Source organism: Equus przewalskii, chromosome 29, assembly GCF_037783145.1.
Source record: "Equus przewalskii isolate Varuska chromosome 29, EquPr2, whole genome shotgun sequence".
In the NCBI taxonomy this organism is placed as follows: Eukaryota; Metazoa; Chordata; class Mammalia; order Perissodactyla; family Equidae; genus Equus; species Equus przewalskii.
The window spans coordinates 16,140,050-16,158,075 of record NC_091859.1 but is presented as its reverse complement, the minus strand read 5'-3'; the positions used below and the strand labels follow the sequence as shown (position 1 = coordinate 16,158,075).

Here is an 18,026-nt window from a genome sequence, read left to right as displayed (position 1 = left end):
GTAAAATAGTGCTAAGTTGAACTCTAAGTAGCAAACTATGGGGGACCAAAGGAAGAAATCATAAATTATATCTTATAAGGGGGATAGGAGATAGGTTCAGAGAAATTAGTATCTACAGAATTATAGTATCTTTCTAGGTCCTGACATCAGTTTCTTTCTGTGGAAGTTGGAAGTTGGAGGAGGGGAGTAGCACAGGCATTCACAGCTATAGGAATAGTTCCAGCAAAATCTCCAAAGTGTGGATGTGCATGATGGCTTAAGTACTGGTCTGAGAGAAGTGTGTGGTTGGATATGAAATCAGACTTGGTTTGAGGCTTGACCACACAGTGGCAAAGTGCATGTTAAAGAAGTCCTGTGGCATGATTTGCCCAAAGGCTCTCAAATACTGGTGCACACTAAAATCACCTGGAAAAGTTGTTTGAGGACATATAGATTTCTAGTATTCACACCAGATTTGCTAAATTGAAATTTCTGGGGTGGGGCCCAAGATTCGGTACTTTTAGCAAGCTACCCTGGCGATTCTTACGTACTTGCTGGCAGTATGCAAGAAAGACAGACAGAGGTAAGTCTTGAAGTCAGAAGGTAAGTTAGGGCTGATGGAAGTACTCTAGCAGGCAGAGGCAGAGGGTCTATAAAGGGGCAGGACTGAAAGGACAGAAGGACAGAAAGATGGGAAGATAAAATCTGTTGCGAAGATACAGTTGACACGATTTGGAGACTGAATGTTGATTGAAATAAATCATTCACAGTCTTAAAAAAAAGCGGGGGTTAATGATTCACAGGTCTGGTACTTTCTATGTAAGTACAGTACTCTCCTATACTTTGGAGCAATTGTGTTCAGAAGAGAGTTACACTGCCTGGAAACAGGCAACAAGGTATTTTCACTCCAAGCGCCACACAGGAATATGAACAGCAGATGGCACTTTCGTGCTATGCCTGAATTTTCAACTTTTGAAGGGAACTAACCTAGGAATGACTCGTGCTAAAATAAAAACAAAGCATTATAGTGTGCAAGTGGATACATTCAATTTCTGATTGTGGGGGGATGATCTGGAAAAGAAGGGCTAATTCAAGGATCAGTTTGCCCTACCTAGTACCTGGCCTCCACAGATACCTTGCAGATTTTCAAATATTGTGAAATACTGTGGTTCCCACCCAGATTAATAAATACACAATTTGGGGAGGTCCCAAATAATTACCGTAGCAAGTAGAATTACATGAACTCAAGCAGACTTAAGGTTAGAAAAAACATCTCCAACTTTGGCCACATTTCCAAATGTCCGCCTCTGATATTTGCAAAGGTAAAGAATAGCAAAAAGGAATAAAATCAAATATGGAAAAGAACCACAGGAGGAGAAGCTTGGAGTAAAAATGTGGACAGACGAATGGAAAAAAAAGGAGATAATTATGTTTTTTTCTTTTTTAAAACTTACTGTTAAACCTTGGCTAGGATACAGAATTTCACGTATTTACTATTAATAGGCCTGCAATCATGCAAAAGGCATCGCGATTTAGCGATTAAGAGAGTGGAGTCTGGATGTACTCACAGAAGTCCAAAGCTCTACTTCTTCCTGGCTGTGTACCTGGGGCAAGTAACTTAATGCCTCTGCACGTCCACCTCCTCATCTGTAAAAAGGAAATGATAATAACAATAGTATCTCTCTCATAATATCTTTATGAGGATTAAATGTCCAAGCTGGTAAGGTACTTAGAAGAGTACCTGGCAGGTAGTGGGCATATCACAGGCAGATGATAAAATTGTGAAAGTCAACTTTTAGGTAATGGGACATTAGGTGATTTTTTCTTCTATTCAATTAAAAACACGTACTTTTCAACAATTGGAAAAAAGTTAAAAAATTTTTTTACTAAAAGACAGAGAAAGATCTGTACTTAAAAATTTCTCTCTTTTTTTTTTAAGCTAGTTTCTACATCTCCAACTCTTTCTTTTTCTGTTAATCTGCTGTACCCAATATTAGACATATGGCTGTGAGAAATCCTGAGGTCTTGGTTATTCTGAGTTTCCAGAATTATTATTATTTTTTATTGTGGTCAAATATACATAACACAAAATTTACCATTTTAACCTTTTTTTTTTAATTTTTTAATTTTCTTTTTTTCCTTTTTCTCCCCAAAGCCCCCCAATACATAGTTGTATATTCTTCGTTGTGGGTCCTTCTAGTTGTGGCATGTGGGACGCTGTCTCAGCGTGGTTTGATGAGCAGTGCCATGTCCGCGCCCAGGATTCGAACCAACGAAACACTGGGCCGCCTGCAGTGGAGTGTGCGAACTTAACCACTCGGCCACGGGGCCAGCCCCACCATTTTAACCATTTTTAAGGGTACAATTCACTGACAATAAGTACATTCACAATGTTTGGCAACTATTACCGCTATCTATTTCCAGAACTTCATCATCTCAAAGAGAAACCCAGCACTCACTAAACAATAACTCACCTCTTCTCACTTACCCCCAGTCCCTGGTAACCTCTATTCCACTTCTGTCTTTATGAATCCACCACCCATTCAAGGTATCTCATATAAATGGGATCATACAATATATGTTCTTTTGTGTCTGGCTTATTCACTTAATATTTTCAAGCATAATATTTTCAAGGTTCATCCATGTTGTAGCTTGTATCAAAATTTCATTTTTTTATGACTAACGGTCCACTGTATGTATGTACCACATTTTATTTATTGGTTCATCTGGTGGATACGTGGGTTGTTTCCACATTTTGGCTATTGTGAAAAATGCTGCTATGAATACTGGTGCCCAAGCAGCTGTTCAAGTCCCTGCATTCAATAACTTTGGGTACCTACCTAGGAGTTAACTTTTTGAGGAACTTCCAAACTGTTTTCCACAGTGCTACACCATTTTACACTCCCACCAGCATCTAGCATTACTTTAAAGTATGTCAGCCTTTTAAAAAGTCAAACTTAGATGGGGAATAAACACAAAACTTAGAGTCCTGCCATAGTTTGCTGACAAGTTGCCGATATGAACACTCTCGATGCATTACCTCCTAGACTAGAGCAACGTTTCTCACGGCACACCGCTGAGAGACCCACAGCACTCATCTAAGGGGCTTCTTATATCTGTAGGTCCCTGAGTCCCACCCCATGTATTTTGAATCAGCATCTCTGGGAATGAGGTCCCCTAAATCATCATTATGCACTAAAATATGAGACTCAGAAACCCAGACTGTTGAGTTCTTGAGGGCAGGGAAAATATCTCAGTCACTTTCATTTCCCTCAGAGCCAAACAGACGGCAGATATTCAACAAACGTATACTTGAATTAAACTTATACTGCCATCTAAAGCTATTTCCTATCTGCTTAATTGCTATATACAGTATTCATTAAAACTAAATTCCGTCACTAGACAACTAGTTAGCAAACCTGTAATTAAGGTGTGTAGTATACTTTTCATTTGCATATAACTTGTAGCTTACCAGCTGTGGTCTGCTGTAGCATCTTATACAGCCAAGAATCTTTATTCTATATGTAATTTTTGGCTGAGTCCTTCACGCTTTGAGACAGTAGAAAAGGATATGAACTAGGAATTGGAAGAGCTGTCTCTGCATAATCTTTGACAATTATATGTAAAATATCTAAGAATCGAGCTTATAATTTGTAAACGTTGGTGACATTTTGTAACTCTATCAACTTCATAGTGTTGCTGAAGCTCAAATGATATTATGTCTAAGAAAACCTGCTGTAGAAACGGATAGAGATACTATGTGGCCTAGCAATTTATACAAAACAAGTGTTTCTAAATCTTCCTAAAGACTTTAAATATGCTGCTGTAGAAGTCTGCTCCTTCAACACATACACAAATCAGCAGATTAGAGTAGAAACACATAGCAGAAAAACATTAAGTGGATGCACAATGTTCACTCATTCATCACGTTTATCCAGCATATTTACATATCGCGCAGGACAGTGTGTGAAAAACAGTGATTAAATAAATTCAAATCTGTCCTCCAGAGGATTGCGTAGCTTAATAACGAGAGACCTGCCCCACTTTACTTCAAAGCTCCTTTCCCATCACAACAAGCTGGCCCGCACCTGTTTGAAATTCGCGGGCGCTGTCCCTTTAACGTGCAATAGAACTCTGATTGCATCGATCACAAATTCATTCTCCGCTCGCTCCCATCGCTCTCATTCCTATGCCGGTTATTCCCTTCTTTCCGGGCGTCCAGCTAGGGGCAGCGCGAGTGTTAGTCAACGTCGGCTTTGCTGTGCGGTCGCCCTGACCCCCAGGCATCCCTCCTGCCAGCTGGCGGAGGCCCGGCTCTCTCCGGCGCCGGCGGAACCTCGGGGCTCGGCTGGCCATGCCTGGAGCGCGGGATTTGATTGGGCCGCCGTTGTTGTAGTGACCGGGAGGCGCCGCAGCTGCGGCCAGACGGTTCCGGGCGCCGCACGGTCCCTCCCCCCTCCTCCCCGTCCCCCTTCCCCAGGTTCCCCCCCACCAGCAAGAGCCCGGCGCCGCCCGCTCCCCCATGGCCTCCGCCCCGGTAAGGACGGGCTGGGGGCGCCTCCCCAGAGCCGGTCCTGCGGGCTGCGGGGCCAGGTTGGGGGCGCGCCGGGGCCTGGCGGGCGGTGGAGGCAGGTGTCGGCGCCAGGTCCCGAGCCGCTAGGTCCTCGCCCCTCGCCCGGGGCGCCCGTGTCCCCCGCTCTGCTCCCGGGCCGCCGGGCGCTCCTCCCCGAGTCCCGGAGCTCCGGCAGAGCCAGGCAGCCCCGCGGCCCCCAAGTTCTCTGCGGCTTCCCGTGGGACGCCTGCGTCAGAATCAGCGCGGAGCGTTTTGAAAAGGCGCCAGCCGGACCCGCCCCTGGGCCCGTGCGGCCGGCGGCCCGGGAGCGAGCATTCCCGCCAGCCGCCGGGGTCAGCATGGAGGCTGCCGCCGGCTCCGCGGGCGAGGGCGGCCGCTCCCGGGCCGGGCTGGGCGGAGGGGACCGCACCGATCCCCGCCCCTCCGACGCGAGCGCCGCACCTGCGCTCACAGCGCGACAACTTTCCTTCCCAGGAGGACCCGGTTCTGGAACGTTACTTCAAGGGCCACAAAGCTGCGATCACCTCCGCGGACTTCAGCCCGCACGGCCAACAGCTGGGTAAGTGACAGACGGCTGCTTTCTGTGACAGGGCCGCCGCTCACTTGGGCGGGAACCTTGCCTTCTCTGTCCTCGCGGGTCCCGGGAGAGCAAGGGAGGACCCGCGGGGCCCGAGACTCGGAGTCCGGCGCGGCGGCGGGGGCAGTCGGAGCCGGGGGGCCTCCAGCCCGCGCCCGCGCCCCCGCCGCGACCCCTACCCGGCCCCCTCCCCACGCCGCCTCGCAGGGTCGCCGGCCGCCCCGAACCCAGCCGGCGACTTTCGCGAACCAACCAGCAGGAGGAGCGAGCGGGCAGGGGAGGGGTTGGTCCTCCGCCCCGGGAGGGTGGGGTGTTGGCTGGAGAGTTTGTGAAAAGTTGTGAGAGCAGCAGGAGGAAGTGGGGAGAGAGGAGTGGGGGCTGTGCCGGGGCCGGGGCCGAGCGGTCTCAGGTGACCCCTGGGCAGCCTCTGTGGCTGGAAAGGAGGAACCTGCTCCGAAGGTCGCTCCTACCTGAGCCGCCGACTCCAGCTGCGGGTCCCGCAGCCCTTCTCTGCCTGTGACTCCGGTGACCGCGTCTGCTCCCAGCCATGAGGATCCGGATGGCCGTGAGGTGGACCTGGGCTGGCAAAAGCTGCCTGCTGCTGGCGCTTTTAACGGTGGCCTATATCCTGGTGGAAGTCTCGGTCTCCACTTTCCATGCCTCCCCGGGAACCGGCCTGGCCAGGGATTGGGGATCAAGACAGATCTCCGACCCTGGGGACAAGGCAGAGGATTTGTCTCGACCGCTTTATGAGAAGCCCCCTGCGGATTCCCATGCACTTGGGGAGTGGGGGAAAGCCAGCAAACTCCAGCTCAACGAGGGGGAACTGAAGCAGCAAGAAGAACTCATTGAGAGATATGCCATTAATATTTACCTCAGTGACAGGATCTCCCTCCACCGCCACATAGAGGATAAAAGAATGTATGAGTGTAAATCCCAGAAGTTCAACTATAGGAAACTTCCCACCACGTCTGTTGTTATTGCTTTTTATAATGAAGCCTGGTCGACTCTGCTCCGCACCATCCACAGTGTTCTAGAAACTTCTCCTGCAGTCCTTTTGAAGGAGATCATCTTAGTCGATGACTTGAGTGACAGAGTTTATTTGAAGACACAACTTGAAACTTATATCAGCAATCTTGATAGAGTCCGCTTGATTAGAACAAATAAGCGAGAGGGGCTGGTCAGGGCCCGTCTGATTGGGGCCACTTTTGCCACTGGGGATGTCCTCACTTTCTTGGATTGTCACTGTGAGTGTAATTCTGGTTGGTTGGAACCACTTTTGGAAAGGATCAGTAAAGATGAAACGGCAGTTGTGTGTCCTGTCATAGACACCATTGATTGGAATACTTTTGAATTCTATATGCAGACTGGGGAGCCCATGATTGGTGGTTTTGACTGGCGTTTAACGTTCCAGTGGCATTCTGTCCCCAAACATGAAAGGGACAGGCGGAAATCGAGAATTGACCCAATCAGTTCACCCACCATGGCTGGAGGACTGTTTGCTGTCAGCAAGAAGTATTTTGAGTACCTTGGAACATATGACACTGGAATGGAAGTGTGGGGAGGTGAAAACCTCGAGCTGTCTTTTAGGGTGTGGCAGTGTGGAGGTAAATTGGAGATCCACCCCTGTTCCCACGTGGGCCATGTATTCCCGAAACGGGCACCGTATGCTCGGCCCAATTTCCTCCAGAATACTGCCCGGGCAGCAGAAGTGTGGATGGACGAGTACAAAGAGCATTTCTACAATCGGAACCCTCCAGCACGGAAAGAAGCTTATGGTGATATTTCTGAAAGAAAATTACTACGAAAACGACTGAAGTGCAAGAGCTTTGACTGGTATTTGAAAAATGTGTTTTCTAATTTGCACGTTCCGGAGGATAGGCCAGGCTGGCACGGAGCTATTCGCAGTATGGGGATCCCTTCTGAATGTTTAGATTATAATGCTCCTGACAACAACCCTACAGGTGCTAACCTTTCACTGTTTGGATGCCATGGTCAAGGCGGCAATCAATTCTTTGAATATACTTCAAAGAAAGAAATAAGGTTTAATTCTGTGACGGAGTTATGTGCAGAGGTTCCTGAGCAAAAAAACCATGTAGGAATGCAAAATTGTCCAAAAGATGGGTTCTCTATTCCAGCAAACATTATTTGGCATTTTAAAGAAGATGGAACCATTTTTCATCCACACTCAGGACAGTGCCTTAGCGCTTATTGGACACCTGAGGGCCGACCGAATGTTGAAATGAGAACTTGTCGTGCTCTAGCTAAAAATCAAATCTGGAAGTTTGAGAAATAGAAGAGTACAACAGCACTTTCAGCCTGAGCTGACAATAGCTTCGGGAAAGTCAAAGAGCCTTCAGGGAGCCTCAGGGAAGATCGCGTTTTATCAGAAATCACCCAAAGGTCATCTGCGAGGGCTCTGTAAAAGCTGTGGTTCGTTTGGGTATAGAATAGTGAAACTGGGTGCACAGAGAGAGCTCCTGTTTAATATTTCAAAGTGCCTTACTGGTGGGATGTTTTATTTAAGAGCTTTGTCCATATGGTTTCTTACTTCTCCTTAAAGAAGTTGACTGTGAGTTGAGATACACAAAACATTTACGTACCAGACTTAAAATATTAAAGAATGTAAAAGTCTAAGCAAAATGAGGGATGATTTATGTTGATGGGTAAATTCACTGCACATCTCATTTTTTTTTTTTGCACATCCCATTTTTCAATAAAACTCCTAAATGTGCAGTTTGAGCTGTTTGGCTTCTATTTGCTATTTTGGTTGTACATAGAAGTTGAATTTCTTTTAGCCAGCTCATTAAATTTTAGGTTTTGTTTATTTTTATTCTAGTTTTCCTTTAATCAAATAGAAATTGAAGAAAGTTCATGTTAAAGAGAAAGGCCTGGTTTAGATATATGTGTCTTTGGAAGAGGGCATTAGTTTGGATGTGAGTTTAGAGGTCTTTTTAACATCTCAGAAAAATATACCGGACTCTGAATGAAATGGGGAGATATTTACATTCCACATTTTGTAAACTTGAGCGATTGGATTAACTGATCTATACTGATACCTCAAATCACTCTGATTTTGTAAGCTGTCCTCTCTGTGAACTCGTTTGTGTGTGTAGGGCATTTTCTGATTGCACTTAAGTTATGAATGTACTGGAGAGGGACTCATTCACAATACTGTGCTTCCCTTTGTTAATGCTTAATCACTTAACGTAAACACAATTGAGGCCTCTCTGAAGTTCAGCCCCACCGTGTTTACTGAAATGTGTGAAACTGAAAGTGGGCCCAGTTCTACAAAGGCTGTGGAACTCTTCTAGGAGTTCTTGCTGAATAGGACATTTAAGGGTTTATCTTAAGAAGACGAGGAATAAAGACTGCCTTGGCAATGGCGAGTGCCACCTTCCAGCGAGTTTTCAGCCCTAAGCCTGGCACTCACACAGCCTTCAGTAAGTGGGTGAGTGGATGACTGAGTGAATGAGTGGCTCAGCTGCAGAATGTGACTTTGGTCAAATCATTTGACCAAATGACTCAGTTTTCTTATTTGTAAAACGTGAGTGCTGAACTAGATCTTGAAGCTCCCTTCAAGCTCTGAAATGTTGTAAGTGTACATTACACCTTTCTCAGATTCAGTCACTGTGCGATCTTTACAACACTTTTTCTCTCTCCACCTTTAACATAGGTCGTGTTGTTGAGCAGCGTTCAGTCCAGTTCTGAAGCTGGAAAAGGGAAATGGTTTTAAAAATTAAGTGAGCTGAGCTCAACTGACATGGTTTATTTTGGATTGAGTGGAAAATCCTTGTGGTCAGTGTTGTATTCATTTCATTTTGACAATTGTTGAACCAATTTTTGTTTCTATCTTTAATGTTTCAAACTCTAAAAGTAATCTTTTGGGCTAAGAATATAACTATTTCCCAAACTAAATTATTTGAGAGGTAAACAGACTTTAAAAAAAGTATTTTTATTCATTTTATTCTAATATAAGATCCAGAAATCACAGGCTGACTTTAGAATTAAATCTCATTTAGTCCACTTTGGTCTAGATTTATGAAAAATGCATGCTCCATAAAGAATTAGTCCACAGTACTCATAAGTGAAGTTCTTTTCAGTGTCTACTTGGTGACTTGGAGAGTAGCACCTTTGCAAAATCTGAATTTAAGAAATTTTTTTAGGGTAACCGTTTCAAAAAGTAAAATTGCTGTGTATCTTGAATGCTTTGTTTCTCTTTTGCTTCTTAAAATGAAAATGTGTTGTTGACTTTCTGTAAGTTATCCAGCACCCTTAAAGTCTATCAAAGAATTGTCCAGCTTCCATGGGCAATGTGCATGGCCCTGGGTGTAATTTAAGAAGGATTTATACTAATGCTCTGAATTTTGCAAAAGGGTTGATTGGCAGCAGATATTCTCCTAAACCCACCCTGTCCCCTTGCTCAGTCTGCCTTTTTTTTTAAATCACCCTTTCTCTTTTATTTATTTTTGTTGCTCTTCTTAGCCCCCTATCATATGGGAGAACTAAAATGGACATATCCTGTAAGTACTTATTGGAACTATTCTTATTCTAGTATCTTACTGCTCCATCAAAAGAGAAAGGGAACATTGAAAAGTAAAGTACTTAATTCTTTATTTACCTTTTGCCTAAATTGCAGGGTGTGACCCATTAATCTTTTTGGAAGAAATTTTAGGCAGTGCTGTATTTATATCAGTAGTTTGGAATGGGTCGGCTTTCATTCCTCACAATAGTGTAGGTGACAGAAGCATGAGGCTTTCACATCTTCACAAATAGGCATTTCCAATTTAATTCCAAAAACACAGTGTGAAACTGCAGACAAAATATATTTTGATTCCCTCCTTCTAATTTATTGGTACCGAAGCTGTCTTTTGCTGTTGACAATTAAGATTTGACCTTTTAAGTTAATTTACATGCTTAATAACAGTTTTAGTAAAATATTTGGTAGACAAATTTCAACTTTAAATAGTCACTGTGTCATTTAGTGCCCAATTCTATGAATAGATTGACTATCTAAATAGGCATTTTTAGCATTAAAAAAAAGATAATCTAGGCATCTGCAGAATCTCTCTAACTCAGAAATAACTTGTTTGTAAAAGAAAATTTGTCTCCTCACCCAGTAGTAGGCTCCTGAGTATTTATTATATGTTGGCAAATCAAAATTTTCTAGGTTGAAGACAAGAGGTTATTTTTAAGTTGTGTAGTCTTAGTTGGGTTAGGGTTTCAATTTTAGTTAATAAAATACTTAGTTTTGACTTGTTTGTTCTTTTGAATTGCTGTTTTAATAATACTTTTAAATGAGCACAAAGAATGTTGAGGTTCAGATTAATTTCTTTTGAACGATGAATTTTTTTCTGTGTGATGAATGGTTTCCATCCTTTTTTCCTTTTGTTAATGGTATTTGTAATATTGATTAAGACATGTAAAATAAAATGTGTGCCTAATTATTTTTACAAATGGATTCTGATGATTTTAGTCTATGGGATCACCATTCCTGTGTACAGATTTATTGATGGTAACAGAAGTAAGTTAAGCTTGTAATTCTCTTACTTATTTGAAAATGGAGACAGTAGAATATAAAACAATCACATTTCTGGGGCTGGCCCAGTGGAGTAGTGGTTAAGTTTATGCACTCTGCTTCAGCAGCCTGGAGTTCGTGGTTTGGATCCTAGGTGCAGACCCACACACCACTCATCAAGCCATGCTGTGGTGGGATCCTACATACAAGGTAGAGTAAGGCATGGCATGGATGTTAGCTCAGGGACAAGCTTCCTCAAGCAAAAAAGAGGAAGATTGGCAATAGATGTTCGCTCAGGGCCAATCTTCCTCACCAAAAAAAAAAAAAAAAAGTTATTTTGCAAGGTGTCATTAACCAGCAAGTATTCTGAAGTGGTGTTAGCACTATTAATGCATTAACTACTCATAAACTGGAAATGATCAAGGGATACTGTAAAAGGAAGCAAGTGGGCACCTGTGCACTTTAGCACCAATTTCAAAACTCTAGGCTGAAAAGAAATATGTCTGTGCCATAAACCGCCTAGCCTCACACTTCCCTCAGCCTTCTCTCTGCATCAGCCTGTCCCTAAGTGCAATTCCTCTTCCTCTTTACTGATTCCTGCATCCCTGCCTCCCTCCGTCCTGACGCACTGCCTGAGAATCATCAGTCTAAGGCCTCTGCTTTATCCCTCAAATGTCTTATGGCCACTTTTAGGATGTGGATAGTTGAGCTAAACATATTCACTGATCTCTTGTTTTTTTTATACAGTTTAAACAGTTACTATAAATATGTGTCATAATCTTCTCTCTTACTAAGTGACTGCAACCTTTTGCAAATCATTTCATCTCTCAGTGGTTTCAGTTTCATGAGTGTAAAAAAGCACTGGGGAACCCATAAAGACAATACATTAGTCGTTGCCAGGGACTAAGGAAGCGAGAAGTAGAGAATGATGGCTAAGGAGGATGGGTTTTTTGTGGGGGTGAGGGTGGTGATGAGAATGTTCTGGAATTAGTGGCAATGGTTGTACAACTTTGGGCAACAGTGCCCGAAACACTGAATTATACACTTTAAAAGGCTGAGTTTAGGGGCTGGCCCCGTGGCCGAGTGGTTAAGTTCGCGCGCTCCGCTGGAGGCGGCCCAGTGTTTTGTTGGTTCGAATCCTGGGCGCGGACGTGGCACTGCTCATCAAACCACGCTGAGGCAGCGTCCCACATGCCACAACTAGAAGGTCCACAACGAAGAATATACAATTATGTACCGGGGGGCTTTGGGGAGAAAAAGGAAAAAAACAAAATTTTTAAAAGGCTGAGTTTATGGTATGTGAATTATATCTCAGTTAAACAAAAAACTTCAGGGGGACAAAAAAGGCTGGAGAATTTCATGTGTCCCAGAAAAGATTCCTCTTTCTGTGTGCCTCTATGTATACTAGACTTTAAAACAGGCCAGCAGTATTTATTATTAATACTTGAGTAATTTTGTAATTAAGCAGAATTAGGAAGTTGGATATGTATATAGATATGTGAATCTCCCAGCTTAGTTTTAGGCTGTGGATGAAAATCAGTTTGTATATGGAGTTTTTCCTAAAATTGCAGGAAAACCTCAATCAGTCCTTTTGAACAAGAGGTAGAGATTATTATAAAAGGTGGAAAGAGTTCCTGAGGTACATAGTTGTCCATGGCAGAACTGAAGACTAGAGAAGTCCTTCCAACTTGATAGTAATCGGGCACTACTTTTCCTTTGGTGCCCAGGTTGATCACTTTCCCAGGCTGGCCTGGGAGAGATGTCTGCTGCAGGCCAGCGGTGTCCTCAGCTCTGTGGACACCATTCTAAGCCATTTATTTGCACTTATCTCATCCTGTTCAAAGGGGAATGGGAGGTACTCTATTTGTTTAGTACTCCTGTATTTAGTTAATGCTACTATATGCCAGATGCTGTTCTGTGCTTGGGTGTACATACAGAGTTGTGCTTCTTGCGATGGTATGGAGAATTCACAGTCCAGTGATAGAGACAAATATTAACAAGTAAACCAGCAAATCATGTGCAGGTATAACTTGAAACAGGACAATAGTTGAATGCGGTAAAGAAAAGGAACAGGGTGCTTGGAGGAAGATAACTGTGGCGGGGTCAAAGAACACTTCTCTGTGGTAGTTAGATTTAACTCAAGACCTGAAAGAGGAGTTAGCTAGGCAAAGACGAGAGAGAGAGAGAGAGAGAGAGAGAGAGAGAGAGAGAGAAGAGAGAGAGAGAGAGAGAGAGAGAGAGACTATCATATGCAAACACCAAGGGTGTGAAAGAGCTTGTCCTGGATCAAGGAAATAAAAGAAGGCCAGAAGGGGCAGAGCCTGTAAACAAAGCAAGAGAGAGAGCTTTGGGAGATGAAGTTGCAGGAGAAGGCAGAGGCAGCTTGGGCAAGGCCTTGGAGGCTATAGTGGGTTAAATGGTGGCCCTCCAAAAGACATGTCCATGTCCTAGTCCCAGAACCTGTCAATGTGACCTTATTTGGAAATAAAAGGTCTTTTCAGACGTAATTAAGGATCTAGAGAAGAGATCATCCCGAATTATCTAGGTGGACCCTAAATCCAATGGCAAGCATTCTTGAAAGAGACACAAAGAGGAGATAAGAGGAGAAGGACATATGAAGCCAGAGGCAGAGATTGGAGTGATGGAGCCACAAGCCAGTGAGCTCCTGAAGGCATTAGAAGCTGTAAGAGGAAAGGAATGAACTCTCCTCTAGAGCCTTTAGAGGGAGTGTGGTCCTGTCAACACTGTGATTTTGGATTCCTGGCCTCTAGCACTATGAGAGAATAAATTTCTGTTGTTTTAAGCTTCCAAGTTTTTGGTAATTTGTTATGGAAATGACAGGAAACTAAGACAGAGGCCATGTTTTAAGATTTTGTTCTGAGAGTCGTGGGATGTTGTTGAAGATTTTAAGTAAGGGAATGACATGATCTGATTTATACCTCAAAAAGACCACTCTGGCTACTATGTGGGCATTGAACTATTAGTAGAGAAATCAATCAGAAGCTATTACAGTAATATCAGCAGGAGTGGTGGTGGTTCAAACTAGGATGGTGGTCTTCAAACTAGGGGGTTGGTCTAGGAAACAGAAATTTGGGAGTGATTGGCATGGAGGTGGGAATAGATGAGATCACCTGGGAAGAACATAGAACAATGAGGGCAAATGGCCCATGTCTGATCCTAAAGTAGATCTCCAATCTTTAGATCAGAAGAAGTAATAAAAGAATCTAAGAAGGAATCATCAGAAAGATAGGAGGAAAAGCCATTCCAGTAGGGTATCATGAAAGCCAAGGTCTAGAGTCGGGTAGAAATGTTGAAGAGAGAGGAAGAGATATTAAACAGTCATTAGAGAGTGGGGGAGGGAACGATTGTAGACTTGAGCACTGCTGGGCAGTGTGGAAGATCCATGTGAAATTAGTGATCATGAATTTATTGTATTTCCAGCCTGTCTTGGGGTGTATCTAGCCATTCTTGCTGGCACAGATATAGTCCCTTGATAGGCAGAATGATTGGGATTCTGCCAGGGGAATTTGAAGGGAGGAGGGAGAATCGAGGGATTGAATATATGTGTAAAGAGCAGGCTTATAAATTGGGTAAGAAGAGAAATGAAGGTTACAAATTAGAGAGTGGAATGAAGTTAGTGAAAAGAAAGCGTCAACGGAGAATGTACTTCTGGAGGAGATGGAATCTACTGAACAAGCAAGATGTAGGAAAGCAATTGTCAGAGGATGGTGGGTTTCAATTACTGGTCTGGGAAGTGTTCAGATTCTGCTGGTGACGAGATCCAAGGTATGACCATAGAATGGATTGCTGAGGAAATGTGGAAGACAAGGGCTTTGGAGAGGCCTGGTTGTCCCGTTGGGCTGAAATGTTCTTCACCGCCTCACTCTTTGCTGGCTGCTCCACTTAAAGTGGCACTGATCTCTCTATCTGAATTAAGTATTCTACCCTCACACAGAATTCTCATTATGACTTCCTGCTTTATCGTTCATGTCTCTTAGCACAATTTAAGATGATGTTTGCCTGCTTGTTGACTTGTTTCCCTCTTTTCCACTTGAATTTAAGCTTCCCATGTAGAGATTTTGCCTATTTTGTTTCTTATGACTCCTTCTGCCACACTCATGATGCCTTACATGTTGTAAGGGTGAGCTATCTGTTGAATGAACTAACAATCCCAGGAATTGGAGCGGAGAGGAAGGCTGTGACCTGAGGTAAGTGAAGTGTAAAAGAGAAAATTGTCTCTTGAAAGGATTTCAGGGAATTTGGTGTCCCCACGCAGAGTCAAGGTGTAAGTAGTTAAAGAGGAGAAGGGACTTTCAGAGAGGAGGATGTGGATGGAAGGGAGATCATCTAGTGGGGGTTCCTCTGGCCCAGTGGTAGCTTTTGGGAAAGAGAGAAGGTGTGGGTATCAGGGTCAGCCAAGGGGATATGCAGAGCGTTATGGGGGTGAGCATGCACAGTGATTGATAACCAGAGGGGCTTCCAGCTTAAACTTCTGGTCATGACTGGAGGAAAGAGAACATGAAGCATGATGGGTTTATTCTCAGTAGCATGAAGTATTGTCATTCTTTTTTAGGGATACAGAAAGTGAAAGTTCAGTAACTTTTCCAAAGCTGTATAGCTGGTAAGAGCAGAGCCTGGCTGCGGCTGGTTTGGAGCCTGACTAAGCTATGCTCTTTTCCATTAGGCCAGTCAATCTCTTTCCCAGAGGGCCACGCTCAAGTTTATACAAACATTAGAAGAGTTTGAAAGTATTTTCACAGTTTGCAGAATCTGAGCTGCACTTAGAGGTTTCAATCTAAAGTTATATAATTTTAACATTTAAGTTATCATTTAAAACGTTACCACTTTTGTCCTTCAAGGTTACCCCATCCTTGACTCAATCCCTATTTGATCTCTGGGATGTTTGTAGAATAAATGATGGCAAAGAACAAGTTAATTTCTCCTTTTTCTGACTGAACAGAAGCAGAATGAAATCTGGAATTTTAAAGTTATTTTCCTCACAGTGAAACCATAATACAAGTCTGTCAGAAATTCTTTTACTATTATGATTTTTGACGGCACTCTGTGTAGTAGCTTTGTTGAAGCTTCTCCTACTATTAGAGTTTTAAAAATTACTCCCAAGTGCTAAAGTAATCTGGTGTGTGCACTGAGAGTCAGTAGCAGAGTGCAATAATTTCTCAAATTTCAGTGTACATCAGAATTAACTAAGAAAGTGGTAAAAAATTCAGATTCCTGGGTCTCGCTCCAAGGAATGTAACTTACTAAAATACACACTTCTAACAAAGTACTCAGTAATTCTAATGGAGATAATCTATAAATCTCCAGTGCTTCTGGAAGCACTGCGTTATTGGTTAAAAGCCCAGGCTTTGGAGTCCGATAGAACTGGGTTAAAGCCGGAGGTCTACTGCTCTCCATCTGCATGACCTTGGGGGAGTTACTTCACCTCATTAAGCCTATTTCCTCATCTGCAGAAGAGGGATCATGATATTTACCTACCCTGTTGTGAGGATTAAAGAAAAGAATGCTTCTGAAGTCCTTCAAGGTGCTTGCCCATAGGAACAACTCACTAAATGTTTGTGTTGTTGCGATTATCAGTCCTCAAAGAGATGTGGAATTTGAATAAGCTGATTTAAATTTCTGCAGATTTTCATTACTAAATATTATTTTTAAAGCACCCACAGCTCCTTTTAGACCATGCTTACACTAGCAAACTAATTACTTAGTGTCAGCGAGAAGGAAAACATGCTTAATTATTCCCTCATTCAGGACAGAGGAATTTTAAGTTAGTGCCATCACTTAATTATATTATTATTCAGTGTTGGGATAGTACAAACTAATTCTGAAAGTATTAGATGGAGTATTAAAGTCTATCTGGTTAAGATTACAGTATTATCTTTTCATTGTGCAGTCCCCTTATTTCCGTCTGGGTTTATGGATGTGTATGCTTGGGGATTACGTTTTGTTTTTCTTTTCTCAAAAATATTTATAGAGAACTCCTCATAGATTTCGTTAGAAGATGTCCTTGTTTATTTTTCCCTGAAGTAGGCAGTCTACGGTTTCTTTTGTGACCCCAAAGACCAGCATGAACCTGGAAATGGAACGGAAAGTACAAAATCATGGTGCCCTCAAATTAGAAGGCTGAGTTTACTGCTGGTAGTGGATTATAAGTAGGATGTAATCATGGTAGAAAATCTATAGAGGGACTTCTGAAATGATTGAAAAATTCAAAATTTCTGTATGAAGGTGATCTGAATTATTGGGACTGTCTTGAATATGGAATGAAAAGGCCTGAGAGAGATATAATCTAAATGTGCAAAGTCATGAAAGATACTATATTGTGAACAGGGACCTTTTTGTAAATTCTAAAATATGTACTCTTTGACCCATCAATAATTCTGGGGAAATTTATTGCAGTGATGTATTTGCACATATCAGAAAGGGCACCTGTACATTACAGCATCATTTGTAAAAGGACCAGAGTGTAAACAACCTAAATAGGGCAGACTGGTTAAATAAATTAAGATGTAGCTACACAATAGAATACTATGCAGCTATTAAAAAGAATAAGGTAGACTTCTGTCTCCAGTCATGACGGAGTAGTTGGTAACCAAATTTACCCTGCTGCTAAAAACAGCTGTAAAACGAGACAAAATATATGAGGCAACTGTTTTCAGGCATTGAGCAACAGAGTGCAAAACTGTGATCCTTGCCAGAAGAGAAGCACATAAGGTGAGCTCCCCCCCCGCCCCAACGCCACGATCGCCTTCACTTTCTTCTGGGGACAGTCTTCCTGCTGCGGCCGAGGGGTGGAGCTGAAGCAGAGTGACAGCCTGGCTGAGCTGAGACAGCAGAGGTCATAGTTCTGGCTGAGGCGGAGCTGAGATTGGTGTGGCAGGATTCCTGGGAAGTTGTTGCTGAGCAGGATAGGCGGTCACAGAAGTCTCGGGGTGGGGGTGGGGGGTCAGTCATAGTTCTTTGGCTGGGGACTGAGCAACACGCTTGCAAGTTCAGAATTGGAGGTCCAACAGAGCTCACTTACTGCTGGGCCGAAAGTGGTGTGGGGATCCCAGGGGCCATGCAGAGCTGGATGTCCCTAGCTCTTAGCTCGGACAAAGGGGAAATCTCACTGAGCGCCTCAGGCATGTGGTGGAAACACCAGGGAGGCCAGGCCTTAGGAGTCAGGACCACACCTGAAATAAAGAGCATGCCCTAAAACTAAGTTCGAAACTGAAGTAGATCCACCCTAACAAAGAAGAAAACCAAGTCTGACGAGACCAAAAAGGAGCAAAACTGAATTTTGAACTCTGGTTAGCAGGCTTGCTTTGTGCGGTGGTGTGGCTTAGTGATTCTGAAACTACTGTTTGTGTGTTCTAGGCTTG

At 43.3% G+C, this 18,026-nt stretch overlaps 2 protein-coding genes across 9 annotated transcripts in view; both read left to right on the top strand.

Moving 5' to 3' along the window:
• The first annotated feature begins 4,128 nt into the window (after positions 1-4,128).
• The window catches only part of POC1B (POC1 centriolar protein B), a 92,133-nt gene continuing 78,235 nt past the window's right edge, over positions 4,129-18,026 (top strand). For 2 of the 8 annotated variants that reach the window (XM_070599701.1, XM_070599702.1), the window contains exons 1-2: positions 4,204-4,516; positions 5,027-5,111. In XM_070599701.1, coding sequence (XP_070455802.1) covers positions 4,502-4,516; positions 5,027-5,111 — 100 coding nt within the window. In that variant the 5' untranslated portion in view covers positions 4,204-4,501. Of the gene's footprint in view, positions 4,885-4,982; positions 5,112-18,026 lie in introns of those variants that run through there. The other 6 variants (XM_070599700.1, XM_070599704.1, XM_070599707.1 and 3 more) reach the window with 6 other exon arrangements.
• Positions 5,265-10,586, top strand: GALNT4 (polypeptide N-acetylgalactosaminyltransferase 4). Its single transcript, XM_008515312.2, has one exon. The coding sequence runs from the start codon at positions 5,677-5,679 to the stop codon at positions 7,423-7,425; it is 1,749 nt and encodes a 582-aa protein (XP_008513534.1). The 5' UTR covers positions 5,265-5,676; the 3' UTR covers positions 7,426-10,586.